Source organism: Merops nubicus, unplaced genomic scaffold (genome assembly GCF_000691845.1).
Source record: "Merops nubicus isolate BGI_N331 unplaced genomic scaffold, ASM69184v1 scaffold21384, whole genome shotgun sequence".
In the NCBI taxonomy this organism is placed as follows: Eukaryota; Metazoa; Chordata; class Aves; order Coraciiformes; family Meropidae; genus Merops; species Merops nubicus.
In genome coordinates this window covers 22,473-46,475 of record NW_008603850.1, presented here as the reverse complement: position 1 = coordinate 46,475, position 24,003 = coordinate 22,473, and the positions used below count along the sequence as shown (strand labels likewise).

Here is a 24,003-nt window from a genome sequence, read left to right as displayed (position 1 = left end):
GAAAGGCAACTTTTAAAGCTATAAGGATGTCTCAGCCACGTGTAACAGGTGACAGGGAGGAACTGCAGCATACCACAGTTTGTTGCAAGCTTTGGGGCTTTCATGCATCCTATCAGCTTGTTGTGCATCTTGTTGTCCTTGTGGGGGAAGCCCTGCCACGCTGTACTGGGAGGCACGTTGGAAGCTACGTTTACTCAGCCATTGTCACTCTAATTAATAATCTGCTTCAGGACACACCACAGGGCAATTTTTTAATAAGGCTAATTAATTAGAGGTTCAGTCAATGAAAAATCTTACTGCAGCAACACTATAGATAACATCTCAGAAACTATTTTGGGTCAAAAACCTGAGCTGGAGAGCTGGAAGGGTCACTCAGCCAGAGCACCCATAAAAGCAAATCAGAGCCTGTGCTGTGTGTTAGGGCCTCCCCGTGGCAGGGAAGGCATGGGAGAGGTGGCAGGATGGGGCAGCGGGCGTGCTCTCCTGGGGCAGTGCCCACGCTCACCTCAGCAGCACGGCAGAGCTGCCGGGCCTCGGGGCCCCCCACGCTTCCCAGGGGTTCAACCACCCGCATTCGGGGCTTGGGGCTGGCTCAGGCACAGGGCAGCACTTGGAGGGAGTGCTGTGAGGGCTCCCCTCTCTTGCTCAGGAGCAGATTTAAGCCAAAATTTCAAATAGATCAATTTTGCAAAGTGAGCCCTTTTCACATCACATTTAGCATTTAGAAGTTTTAGCAGCCTTTTAAAAGATTACAGGGGAGACTGCATGGCAGAATTCCTTCAGCATATGTACAGCATCTTCAACAAAGCAGGCTATAGTTAACAGAAAATATCACAGTGCTGAGAATTAAGTTCCCCTCTGAACAGTAGAATGGAACCTTGGGAACAGGCACTGACATTAGCCTTCGTAGGGCATAACGTTCAAAGCGTGCCTGTGCCTGCATGTGTGCACTGCACCATAGGCATCACTCACTCTTAGGTCTGCAAATGACTAGTAGGATAACTGGTGCTGTTTAAGATAACACAAGCAGTCCTAATTGTTTTGTTTTTTAAATAATAATGTGTATTTCAGTGCATGTAAACAAGCAAATGAAGTAGAAATGAAAACTACTAAACACTCAAAATATTACCTGTTGGGTTACAAACTAACACCATCTAAGCTGGGCTAGGGATTTTTTTTTTCACCTAAAAGATTCAAACAGCTTTTCAGCTTAGAATGGATGAGAAATAAATACCCTGGAGAGATAAAGTATCTCAAATAGCTAAATCAGGGCTCCTAGGGCACAGCAGGTGACCGTTTAAAGCAAAACAAAGTGATTGAAAACAGCTGAAAAGTGACTGCAGAAAACAATAAAAATCCCTTGCTTTGTGCTTAAGGGTATGATCTAGACACTGCTATAGCTGCTGAAGCGTTTGAAGATTAGCTTGGGGTAGGTAAGTATACTCTTGGAGACATACAGCCTGAAACTGTGGCTGTTGAATGAGGAGTTGTGGTGTTTTTTTTTTTTTTTTTTTCTCTCATCATTTGGTACCAGTTAGTTGATCTGAATCCATTGTACTATAGCAGCAGGGAATGGGGTTTCTATTTCTGGATAGAAAATACTCTGGTATTTGCTTGAACCAGAGGAGACCTGTGGGAAGGGGGGAGCATTTTGGGTACATCAGTGGTGTGCTGAAAGATGTATTCATTGAGGATTTTTTTACTGATTTTTATTGCAGTAGTGTTATTCTTTCCTCTCTTTTCCCTAGTCATGAGGTAACTTCTGTGAAAGTTTTTATGTACAATTAAAACTGGCTCAGCTAGCTGTGTAGTGGACATGATGGATAAATATTTATTCTATCTATCTGTAGGAGAGAAAATTATAAAAAAGAAGTATGGCAACAAATATCCACGTGTACTTACTGCTCATTATTGTTATAGTGCTTTAGGAGGGGTGGATCAGATTTTTGTGCTTTGGGTACTACTAAATACAGAACAGAATGCTTGTCTTTCTGAAGAAAGCATGCACTTTTTTTTCTGGGGGGGAAAGGCATAAAACTTGGCTAACCATAACATAATAGGAATGTAGCTAAACTATGTTGGAGGAACTGAGGTGCTGAGAGCTCTAGTTGAGGATGGATAGAGAATCATAGAATCATTTAGGTTGGAAAAGATCAAGATCATCAAGTTCAACTGTAAACCTAACACTGCTAAGTCCACCAGTAAACCCTAAGTGCCATGGCTTACATGTGTTTTAAATACCTCCAGGGAGGGCATTGAGTACTCCATCAGGAAGTATGCAGATGACACCATGTTGAGCAGGAAGGCTGATCTGCTCGAGGGTAGAAAGTCTCTTAAAAGGGATCGATTCTTTGAGGCCCATTGTATGAGATTCAACAAGGCCAAGTGCTGAGGTTTTGTACTTGTTCCACCAGTATCCACCCCTCAACAGTGCTTGCCCTTGTAGAAGGGGGAAACGTAGGAAGGAGGGATAGGCCTGAATGAGGAAAATCATTTCCTTGAGGAAATCACACTCATGCAGGCCAATGTCTGTTCAGCTGCCTGTTGTCTTTGCCCAGGGCCATCAACTAAAATTGGCCCAGCCTATTCGCAGCAGACCTAGCTTGTACTGTGCCAGTAGAGGGGCTCTGAACCAAACTAGTGTCACCTGGGGCTCTCTAAGCCCATAAAAAGTAGTGGGAATTGAACCAGCCTTGCATTTTTATTGTGCAATAAAATGCTTTAAAGGGATATGGCTTTCTCGGCTGTGGAGTGGTTCAGAAGGAGTGCTGGTCTCTCTAATGGATTGAAGTGGCTGTGAGCCTTAAATGAGGTTGCAAAGCAGTCTTTACAACCTAACTTAGACACTTTCTGCTTAGGTGGACCTCTGGATGGATGGCATTGGGATTGTGCCACGCAGGGCTGATAGCTGACAGAACAGCCCACAGGCAGACAGCGAGAACTGCTGATTAACAGTGCTAGGAGTAAATGGCCAGAAGGACTTTATGACAGGAGATCAGGCCAGGTTCCGACCAAACGGCCTAAGAATCAGATAGTCACTTACTGATACTACTGTTCTGAACAAATCACACACCATAATAAATGTGCAGAAATTATTATTGTAGCAAAGGTCTTGACGCGCTGAAGGCTCATAACATGTTATTTATTACCTGGAAGTCTTTCACTAAAAATGTATGCAGTAAGTGGATTACAGACACAACATGGAGTTGACAAATACTACTTTATGGTTAACACAAGTTTGTGAGGCGATACAGTGTTTACTATAGCAAAAAGTCCACCTGCTTTGCTTTGCCTCGAGCAGTAGAATTCCTGTCCTGGAAGGCAAGCTGAAGCACCACAACCTTTGGAATTATGCTGCCTGGTTTCAGTCATTTGAGCACCTCTGTGCAAAGGAAGGTAAGTTAAACAGCTAAGAGAGGAACTGCCACGTGGCAAGGGAAGCCATCCATTGGAGAGGTGAGGGTTAGTGGAACGTGATGCTGAGACGAGATCCTCTAGCCTAGCGCCAGGCAGCTCCAGTACTACCTACAAGCAGCACAGCCTATATACTGCATGGCACTGCTCTGTGTGTGGCTTGTTACTGCTGTGATGATGTGAGGTGGCAATACTGCTTCAGGGACTCCATCTTACTGTGAGCTAGCCTGGGTGCTCCTGCTGGGGCACAAGGTACAAACAGGCACGAGGTAGGGGTTTGGAGGGGGGCCTGATTATTTTTGGTTTCAAAATTTTTTTCCTCTCGTTAACTGGATTAGCACATAGGGTAATAAAGCTTTCTTGGAAAGGTGTATAGGTATTTTATTACTCAAAATGCTGAGCAAGGTGTTTCCTGTCCCTGATGTCAGCACCAGTGTAACCACCTCTGTCATATGCTGTTCCTCTGCTTAAACCCGTGTGGGGCTGATAGGATTCAGGTGCCAAGGAGCTCCGGTGTATCTTCACTGGATACGTGAGATATGAAAACGAAGCTTTTTATCTCCTTTTACCATTGGAAAGGCACAGAGGGTATGTTTGCAGAGCATGCTAATGCAGTGCCACATGGGACAGAAGAGTTTGCCCTAGCAGAGCTGTGCAGCAACATCGCTGCCAAGACTGCTTCTGGACCCTGGCCCCAGGAGCCTCTGAGGTCACATCTGCACTTGCCATGGTTCTCTCTGCATGGCTGTCACTTCTGTTGTGGATTTCAACCTCTCTAAGGACCTCTACGTGCTCCCAATGAGAGTAGATCACCACTTCTAATTCTGTTGGTCTGAGTTGGGTATCTGAAGAATGTGGCCAGAATTATTCTAGGCTATGGAATATTTGCATTCATCTCTCAATTTTATGGCAGCTTTTCAGGTCAGTAAATCAACTCCTTAAATATGGGCCTATTGGTGCTTCTGAAGGCTGCTGGTGATTTTAATATACAACTTATTATTGCCTGGGATCACACACAGCAGAGCAGTAAAGATTTAAAAATATCTAGAGGAAATATTTCTGGTCCTCCACAATTTCCCACATTGATTTCATGTAGAAAATGCTATGCTCTCATCATTTGAGTAGGTGTATCTGAATTTCCACTATTGATAACTGACAGAGTTGAAATAGTTAACTTGTTTTCTGGGACTGGCATGCTGTGGTTGACTCAAAAATGAAATCAGAAGAACTGTCCATGTGCAACTGGTTTGTTTGTTAGGTGGGTAGGACAGCAGACTGAGTTGGCAGGGACAGCATTATTGCCACTAACCAGTTAACTCTGCAGAGCAGAAGGGGGAAATGATGCTTTGGTCTTCCTAGAACCAGAGACTTTGACTTATTCTAGTCAGTCTGCACTGGTGTGTTTTGGAAAGGCTGCCCTGTGGTCTACAAACACCTGTGGAGCATTGCTCTCAAGAAGGCAAGGCTTCAAAAAGCTCTGAACATGTTTAGACTGCTGGAAGTAACACATTGATAAACAGGCTGGTGAAAACAGGGGGACTAACCTTACAGTAATTGCTTGGGGGTGGAATGGAGTCTTGTACCTTGCATCAGAAGCCAGCAGCTTCAGTCCCTCTACACAATGAATCTAAACGAGGCCTGAAGGATGTGCTTGGGCACTGGCTCACGATCAGCTCAGCCATTTAGTGGAATACTTCCTGCCCTAACATGAGCCTGTTTGAGTAGAATCCTCCTAGACAACAGCCAGGCACCATTTGGGGGTTTTATGGAGCAGGACTGGTCCCAACGAGCAATGCTTGAAGCAACCAGATTCCCAGGAAGAGTTTAACTACTCACAGGCAGATAGCAGAGCTTTGCCTTCCTAAGTTTCTTAATACAAATATAGCCAGGGAGATTTGCTTCTAACTTACACAATTAAAGATACTTGCTGCGTAAATCCACGACTCGGGCCGTGCCATAATGAACAGACAGAAAATACCATGCAGGTATCTTGGTTCCTACTTGGGTGGACTGTCTTGAAACCTTGCTAGGCTCTGCTAATGGACTTGTGCTTTCTCCTGTTCACCTGGCAGAGCTGGTAAGAGCAAAAAGCAATGCCGAGTATCAAGAGCTATCTATCTAGAAGGTTGATGGGTGATTAAGGAGAGGTCAATAGGGACAAATGAAGGTGAACAAGAATCATAAGTGAACTGGAGAGGGTAGCAAGGTCAAGGAGTACATTTGCAAAGAGGAAAGATCACCAAACACAGAGCTATAAACGAACCTGTTGCAGCCAGTTTTCCTCTAAGAGGTTATTAAGATACACAAAGGTGGATGGGTATCTGATAGCACTTACCAAGCAACCCAAGCCCCTTAAGCCAGTGGGCACATAGCACGGCTGCAGTTTGTTTGGAACCGCAGTGCTTCAGAATATCTAATCTACTGCAAGTGGCTGGGGTTTATTGTTTTGTTTTGTGTTTTTTTTTTTTTTTTTTTTCAAACACATCTTATGGTCACTGTAACATAAGAACGTACCGCAACTATGCAAGTGATCTCCTTTCCTTTTTAGTTACTCATTATTCATGATCTTTTTTGGTTTTGCTGCTCACTGATCTGTACGTGGCTACTTTTAATGCCGGTATCTTGTATTTAGGCATAGACTCACTGTTAATTTTTTTACTGTGTGTAATAATTTGTCCTTTTGGCATAGGAATTAGGTCTTTTCATAAACATCCAAGCTGTGATGCATTTCCAGCACACCTATATCCTAGTAGCTGCTTTTTCTTAATGTACAATGTTCTAATTGCTCCTGTCACCTAGATCTTGGAAGACAACATAGGAAATTGCTCCATGCTTGGATTCCCTTTGTCATTCTTTAGCTTCTTTATACTTGGGCTTGTTCTTCAAAAATTCTAGCTTTTTATTTCACGTCTGTTCTCTTTCTACATCCCAGTCTTTTAATGCCATGTATGCATTTATGGGAGGGAGGAAAGGGTGTGTGGGTGCAATTCCTCAGTCAAAGCTTATTCAACATGTTTTGTACCTTTGTTCTGCTTTTCTTCCAGGGTAAGGGTCAACAGTCAGCCAGTGTTAAGTGTCATAGTCCAGTAGTCAATGGGGACAGCTCATGCAGACAAGAATCTGCTATAAAACAAATCTCTCCACACACAATCCATGCTTCCTACATGCTTTTAAAGGCTGTCTATGCTTTCCCAGTAGCTCAAATGGGAATAGAAAAATCCCAACAGAGGGTATACTTAGAATGCATAATCAGTACTCTGTGACTAATTCTCGTGTGTTAGCCCCTTTATCACTGAACACAATTTCTTTTGCAAGGTATGACGCTTTAACATGTATGAATATATAACCTCAAGCATGCACTCATGCCTGTGTAGTGGGATGTAACGTTCATGGCTGTTTGGACTGGGAAGCAACACGTGCCATGGTTACAAAGTCACCTACATGAGGATACCCATTCAGGTCTGTCCTGCTGCTACCTTGCTATGTAATCCAAAACTGAACAAACTTCTCAGCATGGCTGCAGATTTTGCATAACCAGTTTGAATTGCCTAGTACATAACCTTAAAGTCATTAACCACTCAGAACTATGAGGGCTTTTTTTAAGGTTATCTTCACCTACCTCTGTAGGTGGTATCTAATTCTTACTTTTTTCACAGTACTTTGATATATTGTGTGTAATGCCTTCTCTCCCCTGTCACTCACTGTAGTGCACATTTATTTAAGTTGGTGTAAACAGCATTAATTTTAGGTATTTAGGCACCTATTTTGCAAATAACCACACTGAAATTCTTTGTCTCTAGTTTATTTGCTGAAGATTACTCTGGGCTGAACCAAGGGTGAAAGAGAAAAACAGGCGTCACTTAGGCTGCCTGTGTATAAGAAAGCAGCATTTTAGCTCTACACTTGTAGTATATTTCCCCCCTTCCATCCTGACTGCTCAGCACAGGCTGCATTAACTATAAACCTCAGTAGTTTTGTTTCAATTTATGAAAAATTATTCTTGATACAGCAACTCCTTTTTTTTCCTTCTCTTTATTTTCCCTTGTGCATGTAGCAGACCTATGTAGCCGCTTTGCTTTACTAACCATCCTCTCTTTCACACCAGGAACAGTTTGATTCTCCAGGTTGTCAAATAAATAGCCCCTTATATCTTATTAAAAGTGAAGGATAATGATGTAACTATTATTATTTCAGACTTACTTAAGTATTGCCAGTTTATTGTGAAAAGCTGCTTATCAACATACTTTAAATATACTTTGGTAGAACTTCTGATGTCATAGATAACAACAAACAAAGACCTAACTATTAACTGCTGGCGTCAAGAAATACATTGCAGCCTCAGCAATTGTCTTCTGAAATACAGATGTGAAATAATGTTTCTGGCAAACCTCCTCAAATTAGTTAACTAGTGAAGTTGAGAACACAGGTTTACTTTGGAAAGGAAAATGCAATCAACCTGACTGCCAGCACTTAACTCTGACCCATATGTACACAGCTTAAACCACTGCTACCCAAGAACCCCATGATTTCAACACACAAGTTGTAGTCATGTCACCACTGACAAACTCCCATAGGATTAGTATTTCAGTAGGGGCTTCAGTGTTGCTACATATGACATAGGCAGTAAAATACATCTTGCACATTGCTTACTATAAGCAAGATTTCCCATATGCATGTCCAAATAGTTTTCTTCTGGCCACCTAACTGTATATGCCATTTGGTACCTAACACCATGCCTATGCTGTGACAATTGTTTACTTGTCTTCGAAGGCTGCACTCAACTTTTTGCAATAGTTTTGGGTTTATCATCTAAACCTGCCCCAGTTTTAATACAACTGCACGATATTTTATTAGGTGATAAAAGTGAACTTCAGAAAAATCTTGAAATACCCACATATTTGTGTAAAGGAATTTGATATAATCAAATTTAGTTGCATGCGTTTTTGCAATTCAAAACAGACTAAAAAATTGTTAGTGTAGTCTCAGCAAGATGACAACAGTTTAGTATGTAAAAGTGAAATTTCTTTGTAATACTTGGAATATTTAGCTATACATGAAAAGAGCAAAATATGTATCTACAACTGCACTAAGAACAAAATGTACTCTTTGCACCGTTCTTGCTCATTTAAATTAAAAACTCAGTGATTTGGTACACCATTCACTTCCTGATTATATGGGTGGAGGGTGCAGAGAAGCTTCAACATCTCTTTTTTCCTGCTTACTCAGTGGAACTGCTGCCTTTGAGCAGGAACTCTTCTCCAAACACTTGAATTTTCAGTTTTCTGCAAGTGAAACATACCCTGATGATATGTGTATGTATACACACACATATATATATATATATATAAAAATCTTTTGAAGGCTGGAGAATTTTTTTCCCTTTTAATTCCTTTCTTTCTCTAAACTCCTCTGTCTTGATTGAAAAACAAACCCAAAACTCTCCCAAGGTGTGCTCTGTGAGTGCTGCATTCCTCAAAGAAAGCCGGGTGGATTGTCCCATTTGAAGCTAAGAGAACAGACACCTAAATAATGTGCTTGGGAACTTGCCACAGTAAGATACTATTTCATCTGACAGGTGCTTTTAAAAGAAAAATCCTTCACATACAGGCTGAATTAGAAAAATATTTTTATTTACAAGAGTAAATAATGTAGTGCAAGGAGAGTGGATTTAACCCTCAATAATGCATAGATTGATGCAATTTGTAGTCTGTGATCTACATCGTTTTGCAGAGGTGCATGCACAACTGCTTTAAAAGTCAGACTTTTCCTACAGCCACTTACCAGACAGCATTAAATCAGACAGGAGGCATTTTCTCTCCATACTTGTTATCCATATATCCCAGCTAACATTTATCAAGTAAACCATTGCTTAAACAGCTGTCTTGAAGACTTACTGTAGAGCACAAAATAAATCCTTGCCAATGTTATCTATGGAAGAATCCAAAAATACATTGTTCATTCACTTTGTGTCACCTGTTCACACTTAAATATTCTTTTATTTATTCATTAAGGAAGCTGCTTTCTCTGATCAGTGGCTCTTCGCAAGGCCAAAACATTTTCTTGTGTCCACCAGGGAACTGCTGGCACTTGTGAAACTTTGACCAAGGGTTGGCCAGCAGAACTACTATGTTATGATCATATTGCAAATCTTCCTGGTGTTTTTATTTCAAACCAGAACACTTTCACATCAGAGAGTTAGGATGGAATACAAAATGCCAAAGGCCTAACTGTTATCACTGCATGTACCGAAGTCCTGGCTGGCATGCCGTGGAAGTTGGAAAGCACTGGTGGCTGGGTTTCATTTTCATGGAATTTCCATGCTTCCAACTTGGAAAACTCTGGTGACTTCACCAGTAAAATAAGCTCAAATGAAGTAAAGGCAATTTAGTAAGGTATTAGATATGTGAGTAAAACTTCATCAAAATCAGTGGGAAGTTTGCTCATTCTTAAATTAGGCAAAGACTTTGTTTGTTTCCTTCCAGTCCTTCAATGAAATACAATATGATCATGTGTTTGGTATAGTGGGATATCTGCTCTATCTGTTAGGAGTGTTCAATAAATTATAGGGATGGTTTTCCTCTATAGTGGAGAAATGAGATCAGTGAATTTCCAGACAGTTTTGGCTGTTGAACTGCATGATTAATGCCACTGATAGGGTTGGTTGCCAGTTCTTGGATTTGTGGTTGTTCATATCCCATCTTCCTATTGGGATATGAACCCTTAGAAAACTACACTTCAGCTTGTAACAAGAGGATTCTGAGGGTCTAAGTCCTGCTGTGCTAAATCGTTTGAAAACGTAGATTCATCTTGCTGCACTAGTCTGGTAGAGTTCTCGTTGCTGTTCCCTGAGGAAAGAGGTTCATCTGACAATGGTCCTGATCTTCTTCCAGGAGAACTACGGGCTTCAGAAAAATGTCAAAAGAAATTATTAAAAAAGGCCCCACTGCATCTACAAAGTCTATTTGTCAATATTTAAGTATTACGTGGATATAAAATCACATATAAGGATAATACTCAAAGGTTAAGAAATACTGAAAGAGTAGCTGTAACTTGATATACTTTGTACGTATATAGTATGATTCCTAAGTTACATAAATTATAGCTAGTAAGAAAAGAAAGCAGAGTTTCAGAATTATTTTCATAGTCAGCATATTATTCACATGTCTTAAATGCCATTTAGGAATTATAAAATTCAAATAATATTTTTATATTAGTGGTGTTTTGTTTTTTTTTCTAAGTACTATTCCCTATAGGTATTAGTTGTCAATGTGGAAAGTAATTTTTTTTTTTTCTTCCCTCTATCTCATTACAGAAATATGTCAGAAATCAGTATTTTCTGACATGGGCTTAAGCTGCCTACTGGGGCTAAATCACAACAGAAGAAAATGTATTTAGTGGAAGAAATTATTTTCATAACTGGTAATATTCATTTCACAACATCTTGATTCTATCAAGATCTTGTGATTTGAACTGAAGCACTTGGTTGAAGCTGGCAATGCCTTTTAAATGACGACTCATTATTTTTGCATGTGATGGATTCCCTCCCTGCCCCCCCCCCCCCTTTCCTAAGCAAGAAGTTTTGTTTCTGGTATCTCTTTCAATCTCATTATTTCAAAAAATAATGAGAGTTTTAACAGGCAGAAGTCTGGCATTTGGTTTTCTGTCCCTTAATATTCTCTGTTCCACCAGAAAACAGAACACACAGCAAACCCTTCTGCTTTGTCAGGAGGTGTGCAAATGCTGACTGAACGTATTTACTGACTCTGTGCCTGGTCTGAAGAGGCTGAACTGCTTCCTTCCAGGTTACTCCACGTACCAGTTCTCTGAACTTCGCTTTTTCTCCAGCTTGTATCTCCGTAGATCAAATCACATGCAGCAGGGGACACAGACTCATTGCATGTTGCAGAAACAAGGTGTGATATCAGGAGTGTAATTCCTCTAACAATACCGCATGTGCAGAGATGGGAACTAATCCTGCATTTCCAGCCATTATCTCCTGCAGCTAATGTTTTTATTAGGAATCTCCTTTATCCAGGGATATTCTCCAGAAACCAACAAGTTTAAACCTAGGTCTCACTTCATTCATCCATTTTCAGTGATGAAAAAATGATTTGCATGCCAAAGAAGTTTCTGTTCAGAGGTACCTCCACCAAATCTAGAATTCCTGCTTTTATTTTTGAAGTTTTTACTGAAATAGAAAGATCTCTTCTCTCTTTGATTTTATTATGACTTATACTTACCAGATAAAGGCTGAAAATACTGCACTGCAAATGCAACCAGAATTGACAAAAGAAGGGTTCCCATGAAGTAGATCTATGACAGTAAGTTTAAAAACATCATTAGAGTAGTGCAAAGCTAAGGTAGTGCTCCACATGAACTGTGTATGCATCAAAGGAGCAATACCTACCAGAGTAGACTGTACAATATTGTTCCAGAAAACTCTCGTGTAAAAATAAAGCAATGCTAATGAGCACGGACTAATTGATTCCTGGTTACTAGTATTCCAGCACCTACAACAAGAAGTTTAAAACAACTAATTAGTCCTCCTTTACAATTTTGTGGCATCTGTCGTCTAGGAATATCAAGTGGATTTGCAGCAAACCTCAGTAACCCAGAAAAACAAGTGGATATTATCATTGCTATCTCACAGATGGTGAAGTGAAAGTTCATAAAAATACCAGATTAAACTCATTAAGTACTGAACACCTTAAGAGTGTTTTTTTTTTTTTAATTTTCTTATTAGTCAACAATGGCTCTAAGCATCCAGGCTACTCCTGTCAAGCAGTGACAGTACAAGGTCGTACCCAAGATAGTTTGTTCTAACTAATGTGAGTCAACAGCAGTAGGACTTGATTTAAGATTAGATGTACCCAATTTAGTTGCCTATGCAGGACATTGGTGCCTAAACCCCTTTAGAGGCAATGGAGTGCCACACAATGCAGTTGGAGCTTAAAAAGTGCATTAGCTGACTAGCTACCAGGGATCTCTTGTAGGGTGAGCCGAGTAGCTTTCTCAGTTCCATCACTTCGGACTTCACCTACTAATGGAGTTCAGACAGCTAAATCACAGGCACCCACCTCAAGCTACAATTGTGAGCTTTAAGCTGAGTTAGGAGGGGTGAGTGGGAGTAGGGTGTTTATAGAGATACGCATTTTTTTTTTTTAAAATACATAAATATGTATAATTATATATGATTTACTTTTATCTCTCTCTCTGTGTATATGTAAAATTATGTGCCCTTCTGGACAAAAGTGTACCACGATGGGAAAATCCTGCAGCACTGTCAACTCTGGAGTTACTCTCACTGCAAAGCAGATAGACTCAACCCAAGTGAAGGCACAATTCAGGCTCAAGCTTACAATCCCAGATGGACCAGCTGGCCCAGATGCCCTGTTTATCTGACTGGTAACTTCATGTGGAATGGAGGCGATTTAGGTTCAGGTTAACTGCAGTGAAGAACAGTTTCAGTGGATTGTTGGTGAATCAACAAATGATGTTTCAATGTTGACATAATCTCCATTTTTTGGGGCTCACACAATGCTCAAAAGCAAAATAGAAAATAAACCACTCATTCTTGATTCACAGCCTCATGTATTAACTGTTAACTACTCCTTTAAATATCTGAAAGGCGATTCCACAAATCCACCAAATATTGTGTAAGCTTCCCATTTCCACTGTGCTTTCCAACACATGGAAACCTAAGTTCTGTAGAGGAACCAGGTCTCTAAGTGGTTTGTGCATGAACAGTGCTAGCACAGGCAGCAGATCTGTAACCTCCTCACATATCTAATATTCTCTGCCACAGCATCTGTGTTGTGCCAAGTTGGAACATCTTTGCAGAATAAATAGGAAGGACTCCTACCATCCCAGTTACATACTTTTAAGTTCTGTGTTAAATTATACTCTATTTATAATTAAAAGATAGGTTTTGGACTGTATCAAACTCCAGGGCCTAACTTAGGAACTTAAATACATTGAATTGGAAAAGACCTCCTGGATCATAAAATCCAGTCCCTGCTACTTCTGGTATAAGTAATCAAGTCTCTTTAAAGGGCATAAACTGAATTATATTTAGGTAATTTAAGTATTTCAACCATGTTGACTATAACCTGCCCTAAATTATACAAGTGAACGAGGTTAGGAGTTACAGGAGTTGCTGTTCTCCAGACTAAGTGCTACTCACATGGTAAACCAGCGGCTGCTGATTAAGAGGAAAAAAGACTCACCTGTAATAGAGTTCCTGAAGAAGGGATGTATTACTAGAATGCAATGCCCGATCAATTTCCAGGTGATCCAGGATGTAGGAAGGTATGGAGTTGCCCTCTTCTATGACAAGGGCCAAATTAAAGAAACCCTAACAATAAAAAAAGCATACATGCTTTTTAAAAAATTTTCATATGTATATTTAAGTTCTACTGTAAGCATCAAGTAGCTAAATAATTATATCTGCCTTCTATAAATTCATTTGATATGTGGTCTTCACTGAATAATTATGAGAGTCTTCCCTCCTAACCATATACCCTGGTAAATACTGAAAATGCAGAAGAGTTAGTATTCATTTGTTGTGACCCTGATTTTCTAGAAACCAACTGCAAAAAGATCTGAGGTTTCTCATCTTCAGTTGTTCTTTAAACACAGCCACCATATGCAACTGTAATCTTTTAGATACTAGGGAAATACAGACTAAAGGTGGAAATGGATTCCTGTTCTGTTACAGTTTAATTCTCCTCCACCTAACTCTATGGGGCAACAGCAACCTGAATAGTTAAACTGAGAGCAGAAATTTCATCCAGACAATTTAGGTCCTTAAATCTTACAGTTTTGCCTATTTGGACAAGTCTTAGGCATCCCTGTGTCTCTTCAGAGCCATGAAGATGACTACAAGTGACACATATTACAGGATTCCCCATCAGTTTGGCTTTCATACTTTAAAGTAACTGTGCATCTCTTCTTCCCTTTGCTAGTTTAGCAGTAATGTTTTGTTCCAATATTCTCAAAACAGAATCCAACTATGCTACCTCTAATAAATTCACATACAAGACACTGGAAGAACAGAATATTGCACCCTGGATGCTTTAGGAGGGTCTGAGGGCAGGAAATTCAGTGTTGCAATACTGCATGTCTTTGGTAAGGTGAGATACTGTAGCTTTTAATTATAAAGGATTTTAAGATGAAGCTTTTGTTGGCGGAGTGAACAAACTTCACCCTAGGATTCACTCAATATACCAAGGGAAATAGGCCAGATTTCTTATTCATATCCTAAAACAGATGATGATAGGACTGGAATACAACTCAATAGTCTGTTAATTCTTCCCCTTGCAGCAGCAAAAATACCAAGGTCACAAAAGAATCAGCTGTGCCAAGGTAAGGTAGCACTTAATTCAGCCATTCACCTTCAGCTTTCAAAACAGCCTAATTCTAGGACTGTCCATCTATGCTAGGTTTACCTTCTATTACCATCAAACAGGCTCACAAGGTATTTTGAAATAATTGTAACTTATTCTAGCAGGTTTCTTCAGTGCCAAGGTAGCCAAGCAGAATAACCAGTCTCAAATAAATTCTCAGACTGTTCTAAACTCTGATGTTTTATAAACAGATTACAGCTGCAGACCCACCTGGGAATCTCCCTCTAATGCAGCTTGTGCATACATCCGCATTGAGAGCTCAAGGTCTTTAGAGTGGTTCTGGTAACCATAGTAGTAGAAATCACCCATCTTCAAATAAGCTGTGGAAGAAGCCAGTGGCAGATCATTTAGAGTATTTGTAGAGACAGAATCAACTAACTATTAACGTCATGGAGAAGTTACTAGTAATTATACTTAAAGCACCACATAAAAAAAAAAAGGATACTTCTTCTCTCTGGTTGTCTCTGTGGCTACTTTACAACAGCCTGCCCAGTGAAAATATTTATCCTGAATGAAATTTATCATGGTTAATTAATTTAGTGCATGATATTGCTACTTTTACAAAAATTGAGACTTATACTGTGTTCCTTCTTCACTTGCTGAATCTGTCCTTGGATAACCTGTAGCCTTAACATTCAGGTTATCCCTACTAACTTAATGAGACTTAGAGATATGCTAAGTGTTTGTTCTGTACCTGTCACTATACCTGGCTGAACTCATCCCAAAAGTCACAGAACTTTGCTGACGATAGTTTCATTAGTTTAAAGTCCAACCCAATCCAGGACAATAGTAGGTATAGAATTTTCCTTGTCTAGAAGGAAGCAATGCCCAGCAAATATTTTCCAAATATCTTTCTGTGTTATTGCACAGTAATGTGCATCAACAGAGTGGGCACTGACCCTGTCAGGAGCAAGCATGACATTGGACTAATCTATGCTGAAGATCTGAAAAGCTCCCAAGACTGTGTCTGCACTTACCTGACCTAAGCTCTCCCCAGATGGTTTGAAATACTTCTACACGTTGCCTTGTGTGTCTAGAGCAGCTGCCAAGAAATCCTGACTGGTTTTAGAGTGGACTAGCTCTTCCAGGAAGCAAGTTGGTAACTACCCCAACAGCAAAGGGAGAAAGACTACAAGGACAGGATGGCACAGACGCCGAGTGGCAGTCCATGAACAACCTAGTGAATCCTCAATTAAAGAGTTCCCCTCAACCATACCAACTGCTTCATTCCAGCCCTGGCCTGGGGAGCACTCCCACCGTCGGCAGTAGCCTTGAGGTCACTGCCTTGCACTGATAATGTAGCCCTAGAAATCCCTGCTGCCAGGGTTAGACTCTGTCCCAGGCCCTACACTGGGGATTTGATCCTCCACTACTGCAGAGAGGGGGGCGAGATAAAACTCCCCTTATGCTACTTGTGTGAGGAAGAGATGAAATAATAAAATCCTTCCTCTGTTGAACCCAGCAAGTCTCCTCTCCTTTACTGAATGGAATTGCAGTCTCGTCTCATGAGTCTGACCTTCAGAAGCTTCTGTAATGTAAGATTGTACCGGTGCATCTGCCAAAGAGTCAACCAAACTGCACCTTTCTAGGGCATCTACAAACTCCTCACAAAAGCTAACAGTTTGTCAGCTCCTGTGGCTTCAGGCTGTATCAATGTGGCATTCAGTTTCCACGCTGCTCTGTATTTAAATGAGTAGCTTGAATTACTTTTACACTCCACTTTTCCATGTGCTTATTACAAAGCACTTAAAAGCTTCCTATGAGACAATCAGATCAATGTTTTCAATTATTGAATAAATCTTTCAAAGGCACCAAATGGACAGTCACTGAAGTCTCAGATGGGAGTAAAATCTAAGGCCAGAGAAACGTACCCTATATGTAAAATAACCCCTTTTTTTTTTTTTTTTTTTTTTTTTTTTTTTTTTTAGTTTCTTAACAGACAATCTTTTAGTTCCCCAAGGTAAGCTGTGCCAACGTTGACAAACTTCATTATTTTCTCATGACTCAATTAGGATATTGAAATATATTTGCTTTTGGATTTTCTCTTTGATAAACTGAACAGCACGAGTTCCTAAAGTCTACTGTTATTTTTTTCCTTAAACCTTGAGTCAATTGCTCAGGGTCCTAAATATCTAGGCCCTTCTCAGGGCTCAGCTTTTTTATTTTACTTTATTCATTTTATGCCATAAAAAGGAAATTCTCAGAAAAGCTGTGCTGAAACACACCACTTAAAATACCTTTATTCCGCCCTTGTTTTTCTATCAAAACACTAAAAAGGAAATGTATGATAAGCAGGGATTATTCCTCCCTCACCTTGCTCACTCATGCAGAATTTGTAACAAATACAGCTTTTGAAATGTAAAAAAAGGTAAAATTGAAATTCAGGAAGAATTCCTTATACATACCAAATGATGGTGCACTGACTTGAGAAACAGAGAAATTGTAGTATCTCCAAACACAATCAGTTGCTAAGTATTTCCTTGCTAGGTCCTGGAAAGAAAGAAGCGATCCATTCATATCACAGGTAAGAGATTAGGATGCCATTATTAAAAAGCATTCCTTTTAGGATCTTGAGTTGTGAATACATTTACTTACTGGTCTTTCTTCACAGATGTGTGCTAAATTTGACTGTGACACTTCAATCCCAGTTTCAGCTGCTAAAACGTAATGCAGCAAAGCTTCATGCCTAATGTTAGATAAAATAAATTAGTGAAAAACCTTACATAAATAATATGCATTTTAGTTACAGTTAAAAACCCACTAAATAAATGGATACAATCACCTTGGAGCAAAATTTTGGTACAAGGTTTTAAAGTCAGAGGCTAGCAAGCCCATACAACAGCTACATCTAATGGCAGAGCTTGGTGTAACAATCCACGGTGGATCTCAGGAATTTGCAGATTTCTCCCTGTTCCATTGAAGCTAAATCGGCTCCAGTGTGGATTTACTCTAAGTGCAAGACTGATGATGAATTGTTATCAAGCCAAATAATATGTTTAAATGTTTCAGCTAAAACGTTCTTAAACGACTCCAACCTCCTCCACTTAAAAGTTTTCTAATTAACTTAGCTGTGTATGTATCTGTCAAACATTCATCTGGGTACTGCTTTGGTATGCTTTATCCTTCTATTTCTATGACTTGTCTTTTCAGACTATGAGCTCTTTGGAACAGGAATTGTCTCTCATTATATCTGAATGTGTGAATAAAAGAACAGACTCAGACCCCCTATGGACTCTAGGCACTTCACTGACTGTAAAGCAAGTAATAAATGCCAAATCTGTGTTTGCAGTATAATAATTCAGTATTGCAGTACAGTGGTACAACTATGTCCATGATTCTAGAGAAGAACATCTCTTTCATGTTCTCAGTCACTCATCTACTCAGTATTATGAACACTAAGAATTCAAAATTAAGAGAAAGTCTTTAAAATCACGTTTGGTTTTAAAATTACATGAGAAGAAAAACACTTGCTGTACTTTTTTCCTACTAAATCTTCCTAATGAAGGATCAAGCTTCCAGTGGTTTTGTCCACATCACAAAGCTGAAAGTATGGCAAGATTCAGGGTTCAATAGTTTGTTTAACTGGAAGAAAACACACTTAAGTGTGCATTTGACTTCAAGAGTAGGTGCTTAAGCAAAGAAACTTTAAATGAAATTGTGAAAGCAGCTGTCCTTACAGAATGAGCAGGTGTAATCTCCTGTTTCCTAACTGTTCCTGCAAGATTATAAATTCTTCTTGTACTTGTCCTGTAAAAACATCTAGGACAATGAACACCTGACACCACAGAAGGAATTCAGGATACCTAAAGTGGGGAGTCAGTTCTTCTTATCCTCAAGTCTCAAAGGGCAATTCAGAAAAGAAACTACATTTAATTAATTTAAATCAATTTCTGAAGACCAAACTACCATGACTAACATGAGTAAAATACGAGGCTGCTAACACCAGTGACTGAGGAATGTGTATCACTTGGCTTGCTTGGCAGTTTAACAACTTACTATGTGCAAGAAATACTCAGAAGTAAAGACTTCAACATGAACATACTCCTAAAACCAGAGTATTTGTAAGCAACTACCCACACAATCCCAGTCACTGGCACCTCCACTGGGACTCCAGCAGATTTTTCCTCCTAGCTGTTGAGACCAGATCTTCTGGGATGTTAATATCATGTTCACAGGACTTCCACGTGTGGGTAGAGTGACAGACTTCTACAAAAATGCTAACTGAGAGTTTTTCAGTGTTGAAAAAGTGAAATCGTGTCTCAGGAGAAATGTCTGTGGTGGACTAAATAAAGGGAAGCTTCTTCTAGGAATGGGTTACTCCAGAACAGTCACACTGACAGTTTTTTGAGGATGTCCTAAGCCTGAAGTACTAATTAAATACTAACAGGGGGAGGCTTGAAGTGCTGGGGTTAAATCCCCAGCCCTGAATGAGGGTTAGCATATGGATGATGTCCACAACCAGGTAAGAAAGATCCTCCTGATTGCTTTTCACCCAGGGTCTGGCCAGCCTTGGGTGGGAACCAATTAGGACAATCACCACTAGGTGCCCCCACCTTCCAGATTAACTTGGAGGTGGGGCAAGAAGCCACCTCTGTAAGAGCTGACTGTGCTTGCAGGTTGGGAGGCTTGTTTGTACAGTGGATGTGGGAATTCTAGTTCTTGAAAGGGCTCCCTGACTCTTCACAGTAAGTAGAGTTCTCGGTAACCATGCAGTAAGATTGAGATGGGAAAGGAATTATGGGGCTTTCTCCTGGCAGTTACTATATGATTTAGATTGGGCTGATTGCCTGGGTCCTTCCGTCCCCCATGGCTTGGTTTTGGAACTGACTTGCTTCCTTCTTTGCTGTGTTATGTGTTGTGAGTGAATACATCGGTCTATTCACGCCTCTGGTGGTGGGCCACCTTGGGTCTCTTGCATATGATCTAAGACCAGAGGGAGGGATCTGGCTCATGTGTTGCCCATTAATGATAATATCCTCTTGTTTGGCTCCCTAGATATTGTAGCCTCCTATTATACCTTACAGAAATGACAGTATTAACCATATGCACAAAAAGACCAAATCTAATCAATCAGTCTGAGTTTTCATGACATGGAATTATATACAAGAGAGAAAGCAAGGTATGTTTATTTTTAACAGAGGGAATATTAAAAGTGACAGGTGTTCTTCTGGCTAACCCAGTGCGCATTACATGCTATGGGATGAAAATCACAGAGAGCAGATACAACCTTACTTCATTCTAAAAACTCCTTTTTTTAATTGATTCTGTCAGAACTGTTGAATTATGCTTTGAGTCAAATCCTGCTTTATGCCAACAGGTGTTTTGCTACCAATTTCAGCGATGCTGCTATTTGTGGTTTTTTTTTTTTTGAGGTGATGGCCCAGTGTTAATCATGTTATGCCATAAAGTAAGTGAAAAAATAGAAAAAGAACAGCACCAACATACCATGAAAGTTCCAGATAAGCATTGAGAGCTTTTCTGATGACATGACCTAAGTAGCCGTTCTTCTCTGCAACGTGTTTTGCCCAGCTGTAGAAAAGAACAACCAATAAGAACTGAACAGCTGTGCAGGAATGTTATCCCAACTCACACCGACTCAAAGGACACAAAAGGATATAGGACCGCCTTCTAACTTCTTCCACAAGACAAAACTGTGGGATTTCACAGTAACTGGTGCATCAGCCTCATGACTGTTGACTGAACGAGAACGTTTTCTCCATTCCTTGCCACTAACAACACCCTGTGATTTTTTCCTTGGCAAAACTACTTTTTTCTTTTTTTTTTAAGAAAACAAATATAAAATAAATATAAGTGCTACAACTAATTATTTGCCTTTTTTTAGATGCAAAACACCAGTTCTACCACATGAGGAGCCTACTATTTCTTGAACATCAAATAAGCATAGCTTTGTTAGATACAATCTCTCAGAGTTGTTTGATACAATCTCTCTGAGCTGTTCTGGGAAAAAAGAACACTAGAAGTACTCATCATCCCTCCAAATCTACCGGTCATTTAAACAACACATATTCATGAGGATCAAATGTTACTGCAGAAGAACCTTTTGATGAGGAGGTAGAATCCTAGAATGGTTTTGGTTGGGAGGGATTTTTAAAGGTCATCTAGTCCAACCCCATTGTAGTGAGCAGGGACATCTTCACTTAGATCAGGTTGCTCAGAGCCCCATCCAACCTGACCTTGAATGCTGCTGGGGATGGAGCGTCTACCACATCCCTGGGAAACACATTCAAGTGTTTGACCACCCTCATCATAAAAAATTTCTTCCTTGTATCTAGTCTAAATCTGCCTCATTGAGTTTAAAACCATTACCCCTTGTCCTGTCACAACAGCCCCTGCTAAGAATATTGTCCTCATCTTTCTTATAGGCTCCTTTAAATACTGAAAGGCCACAATAAGGTCTCCTCAGAGCCTTTTCTTCTCCAGGCTGAACAACCCAAATTCTTTCAGCCTTTTGTCATAGAAGAGGTGTTCCAGCCCTCTGATCACTTTTGTGGCCCCACTCTGGACCTGCTCCAACAGGTCTCTTCTGTGCTGAGGACTCCAGAGCTGGACACAGTACTCCACGTGAGGTCTCACCAGAGTGACGTATAGCAGCACAATCAGCTCCCTCGACCTGCTGGCCATACTTCTTTTGATGCAGCCCAGGATACAGTTGGCCTTCCAGCTCATATCTAGATTTTCATCCACCAGTACCCCCAAGTCCTTCTCCTCAGGGCTGCTCTGAATCCCTTCATCCCCCAGCCTGTACTGATATCAGGGAGTTGCCCTGACCCAGGTGCAGGACCTTGCACTTGGCCTTGCTGAACCTCCTGAGGTTCACACAGGCCCACTTCTGAAGCTTGTCCAGGTCCCTCTGGACGGCATCCAGATGCCATGTCTAGGTCCCTGTGGATAGCATCCTGCTAAGTACCATAAAGCACAAATACTTAGACTGTGGACTTAAAAATCACTAATAATCAAAATAATTCCACCAGAAACACATTCTCCTTTAACAAATGGTTTCACTCCTTACATTACAGCTTTTTCTGGATCTCTGGGGAAGTCTTCCATATTTCCTGTGATGTAGTACAGAGAGCATCGTAAAGTCCCTTCTATGTGTCCTCCTTGGGCAGCCTTATAGAAGTAGCGTGCAGCAACTGTCTGTGAGAAACAAGACACAATTAGCAATTTGGCATTATTGTTTATGGAGTTGTTTCCTGGGACTCACTTCAGTAAATTAATTCAAAGAAGCAATTGGCTAATGAGGACAAGCTGGTTTAACTACTTCTAGTGTATCATGTGAAATGAATTCCTTTCTTCTAATTTTTTAATAGTTTAGGCTGGAAAAAGGTTTTTTAAAAACATAAATTCCTGTAATATATGGAATGTCAAACAGAAAAGTGTCTAGATGTGTGATTAACATCTGGTAGCACACAAGTCTTGTGTGCATGGACAAAGAAACGAGTCATCCACTAGGAGGGAGATTACTGATGGATCCTGGAGGAGGGACACAGCACAGGACTTTTGTCCTGGCGATGCCTAAGTGGAGGCTGGGGAGCAGCAGTGCTCAGCACGTCCAGCCCTGCACAACCACAGGGCTCAAGCCTCTAGAACTGGTTTATACAAGGTAACACAGGCAGGGCCAGAGCTGCAGAAGCAGGAGGCTCTCCATGTGTTACCCTCAGAAACAGGGATCCGTATTGTGTAAACCAAAGCAGAGTACAGCCTGAAATAATAGATTTCAGGAAATTTTTAACTACATATATGTTTTCTCTGAGCATGGACTTCAGAGTATCCATCACAACCATAGCAAAGTGCTTCTGCTTGCCCATGGTTTTGGTGAATAAATAAACCTGGGCACTTTTAGGGGTGTATTCATACAATCAGTCCACTCCGAAATGTGTATTTTGGTCCCCAGGGAAGGAAAATGTGTTTGCCAAATGCACATGCTGGGGAGTACTGCTGTTGTTGGCAGCAGAAATGCTCACTGTCTCGAGTATATCCAGATCTCACAACTCACAGGCCACACTGGAAACATCTTTTAGCTCCAAGTACAACTCCTGCTTGCATTTACGATGGCCTGCCTCACTGTGTTTGTGCTGTTGGTTGTAAACTACACAGCTAACTAAAAGAAATATAACCAAAGTAGATTGTACCTCTTAGAGAAAAGTTAATTTTGCACATGTCAACGAGGCAAGTTAAAAAATGGTCTGTGTCACAGAAAGACAAACCAAAATACTACAGTCTACCACGACTGTATTAAATGGCTACATTTGCAAGTCTGCCTTGAAGGTCTCTCCCTGCATTTCTGAGGATTACAGAAGCTGGGTGAATGTAGCATAGCTGTTCACAAGTTCAGGGACAAGGTTCTGCTGCTTTCATTTATTGTGGAAAGTATCCTTTCACTACACGCTTTCCAATCTAGAACTGAGAGAAACCAAAAGGATTACACGATGTGAGAACACACACTATCCTGGCTGCTGTCACTGGGAGGATAGTCCCTGGAGCTAAACGTGCACCTGCTTTGTTTCTAAATTAAAGGAACACAAACACACAGAAGTATGACTGAGATACTTATGTAACCTCTCTAAGCAATCTGACTGAATTCCCCAGTAACACCCTTCTTTGTGATAAAAGGTATCAAAACCCCATTCAGATTGAACACAGCAGTCCCAAGATTGAAGCAAAAACTTCTGAACTGGGCCCTAATGTAAGAAATAGTACTATTAAACATTTACTCACTTGATTTCTACCAGCTACTCCAGGGTAGATCCCATCTAAATAAAGGACTCCGAGGTTGTATGACGCATCTGGATTTCCCAATTCTTCAGCAATTAACCAGTGTTCAGCTGCTTTTCTGTAGTCTCTTTTAAAATTGTGGTAATACCATCCCAATCCATTCACTGCCTGGGGCAAGCCCTTAGGGAAAAAGAGCAGTCTCAGGTCACACATTTCTTTCTGCTTTGGGTCACTTTGCAATACCAACCTGCTTAGAGTGCTCCTGTGACCTTGCCTAAATTCTAAATATCTGGCATAAGGATCCAGCTGAATTATACTGATCTGGGACTAAGGGATAGAAAGCTTTGCTGGCTTTTTCTTCACACTACTCTTCCTTGTGGCCTCATACGGAGAGCAAGAAATAAGACTCCAGCATTGACTTGTTCTATAGAGTCTCAGCTGTGTCTGC

At 40.6% G+C, this 24,003-nt stretch overlaps 1 protein-coding gene across 1 annotated transcript in view; it reads right to left on the bottom strand.

Moving 5' to 3' along the window:
• Positions 1 to 10,149: 10,149 nt before the first annotated feature.
• Positions 10,150 to 24,003, bottom strand: part of SEL1L3 (sel-1 suppressor of lin-12-like 3 (C. elegans)) — a 32,459-nt gene continuing 18,605 nt past the window's right edge. The window contains exons 14-23 of the mRNA XM_008938826.1: positions 23,559 to 23,735; positions 21,850 to 21,977; positions 20,265 to 20,348; positions 17,415 to 17,505; positions 17,225 to 17,309; positions 15,030 to 15,139; positions 13,641 to 13,768; positions 11,822 to 11,924; positions 11,655 to 11,727; positions 10,150 to 10,316 (exon numbers count right to left, since the gene is read on the bottom strand). Coding sequence (XP_008937074.1) covers positions 10,150 to 10,316; positions 11,655 to 11,727; positions 11,822 to 11,924; positions 13,641 to 13,768; positions 15,030 to 15,139; positions 17,225 to 17,309; positions 17,415 to 17,505; positions 20,265 to 20,348; positions 21,850 to 21,977; positions 23,559 to 23,735 — 1,146 coding nt within the window. The remainder of the gene's footprint in view (positions 10,317 to 11,654; positions 11,728 to 11,821; positions 11,925 to 13,640; positions 13,769 to 15,029; positions 15,140 to 17,224; positions 17,310 to 17,414; positions 17,506 to 20,264; positions 20,349 to 21,849; positions 21,978 to 23,558; positions 23,736 to 24,003) is intronic.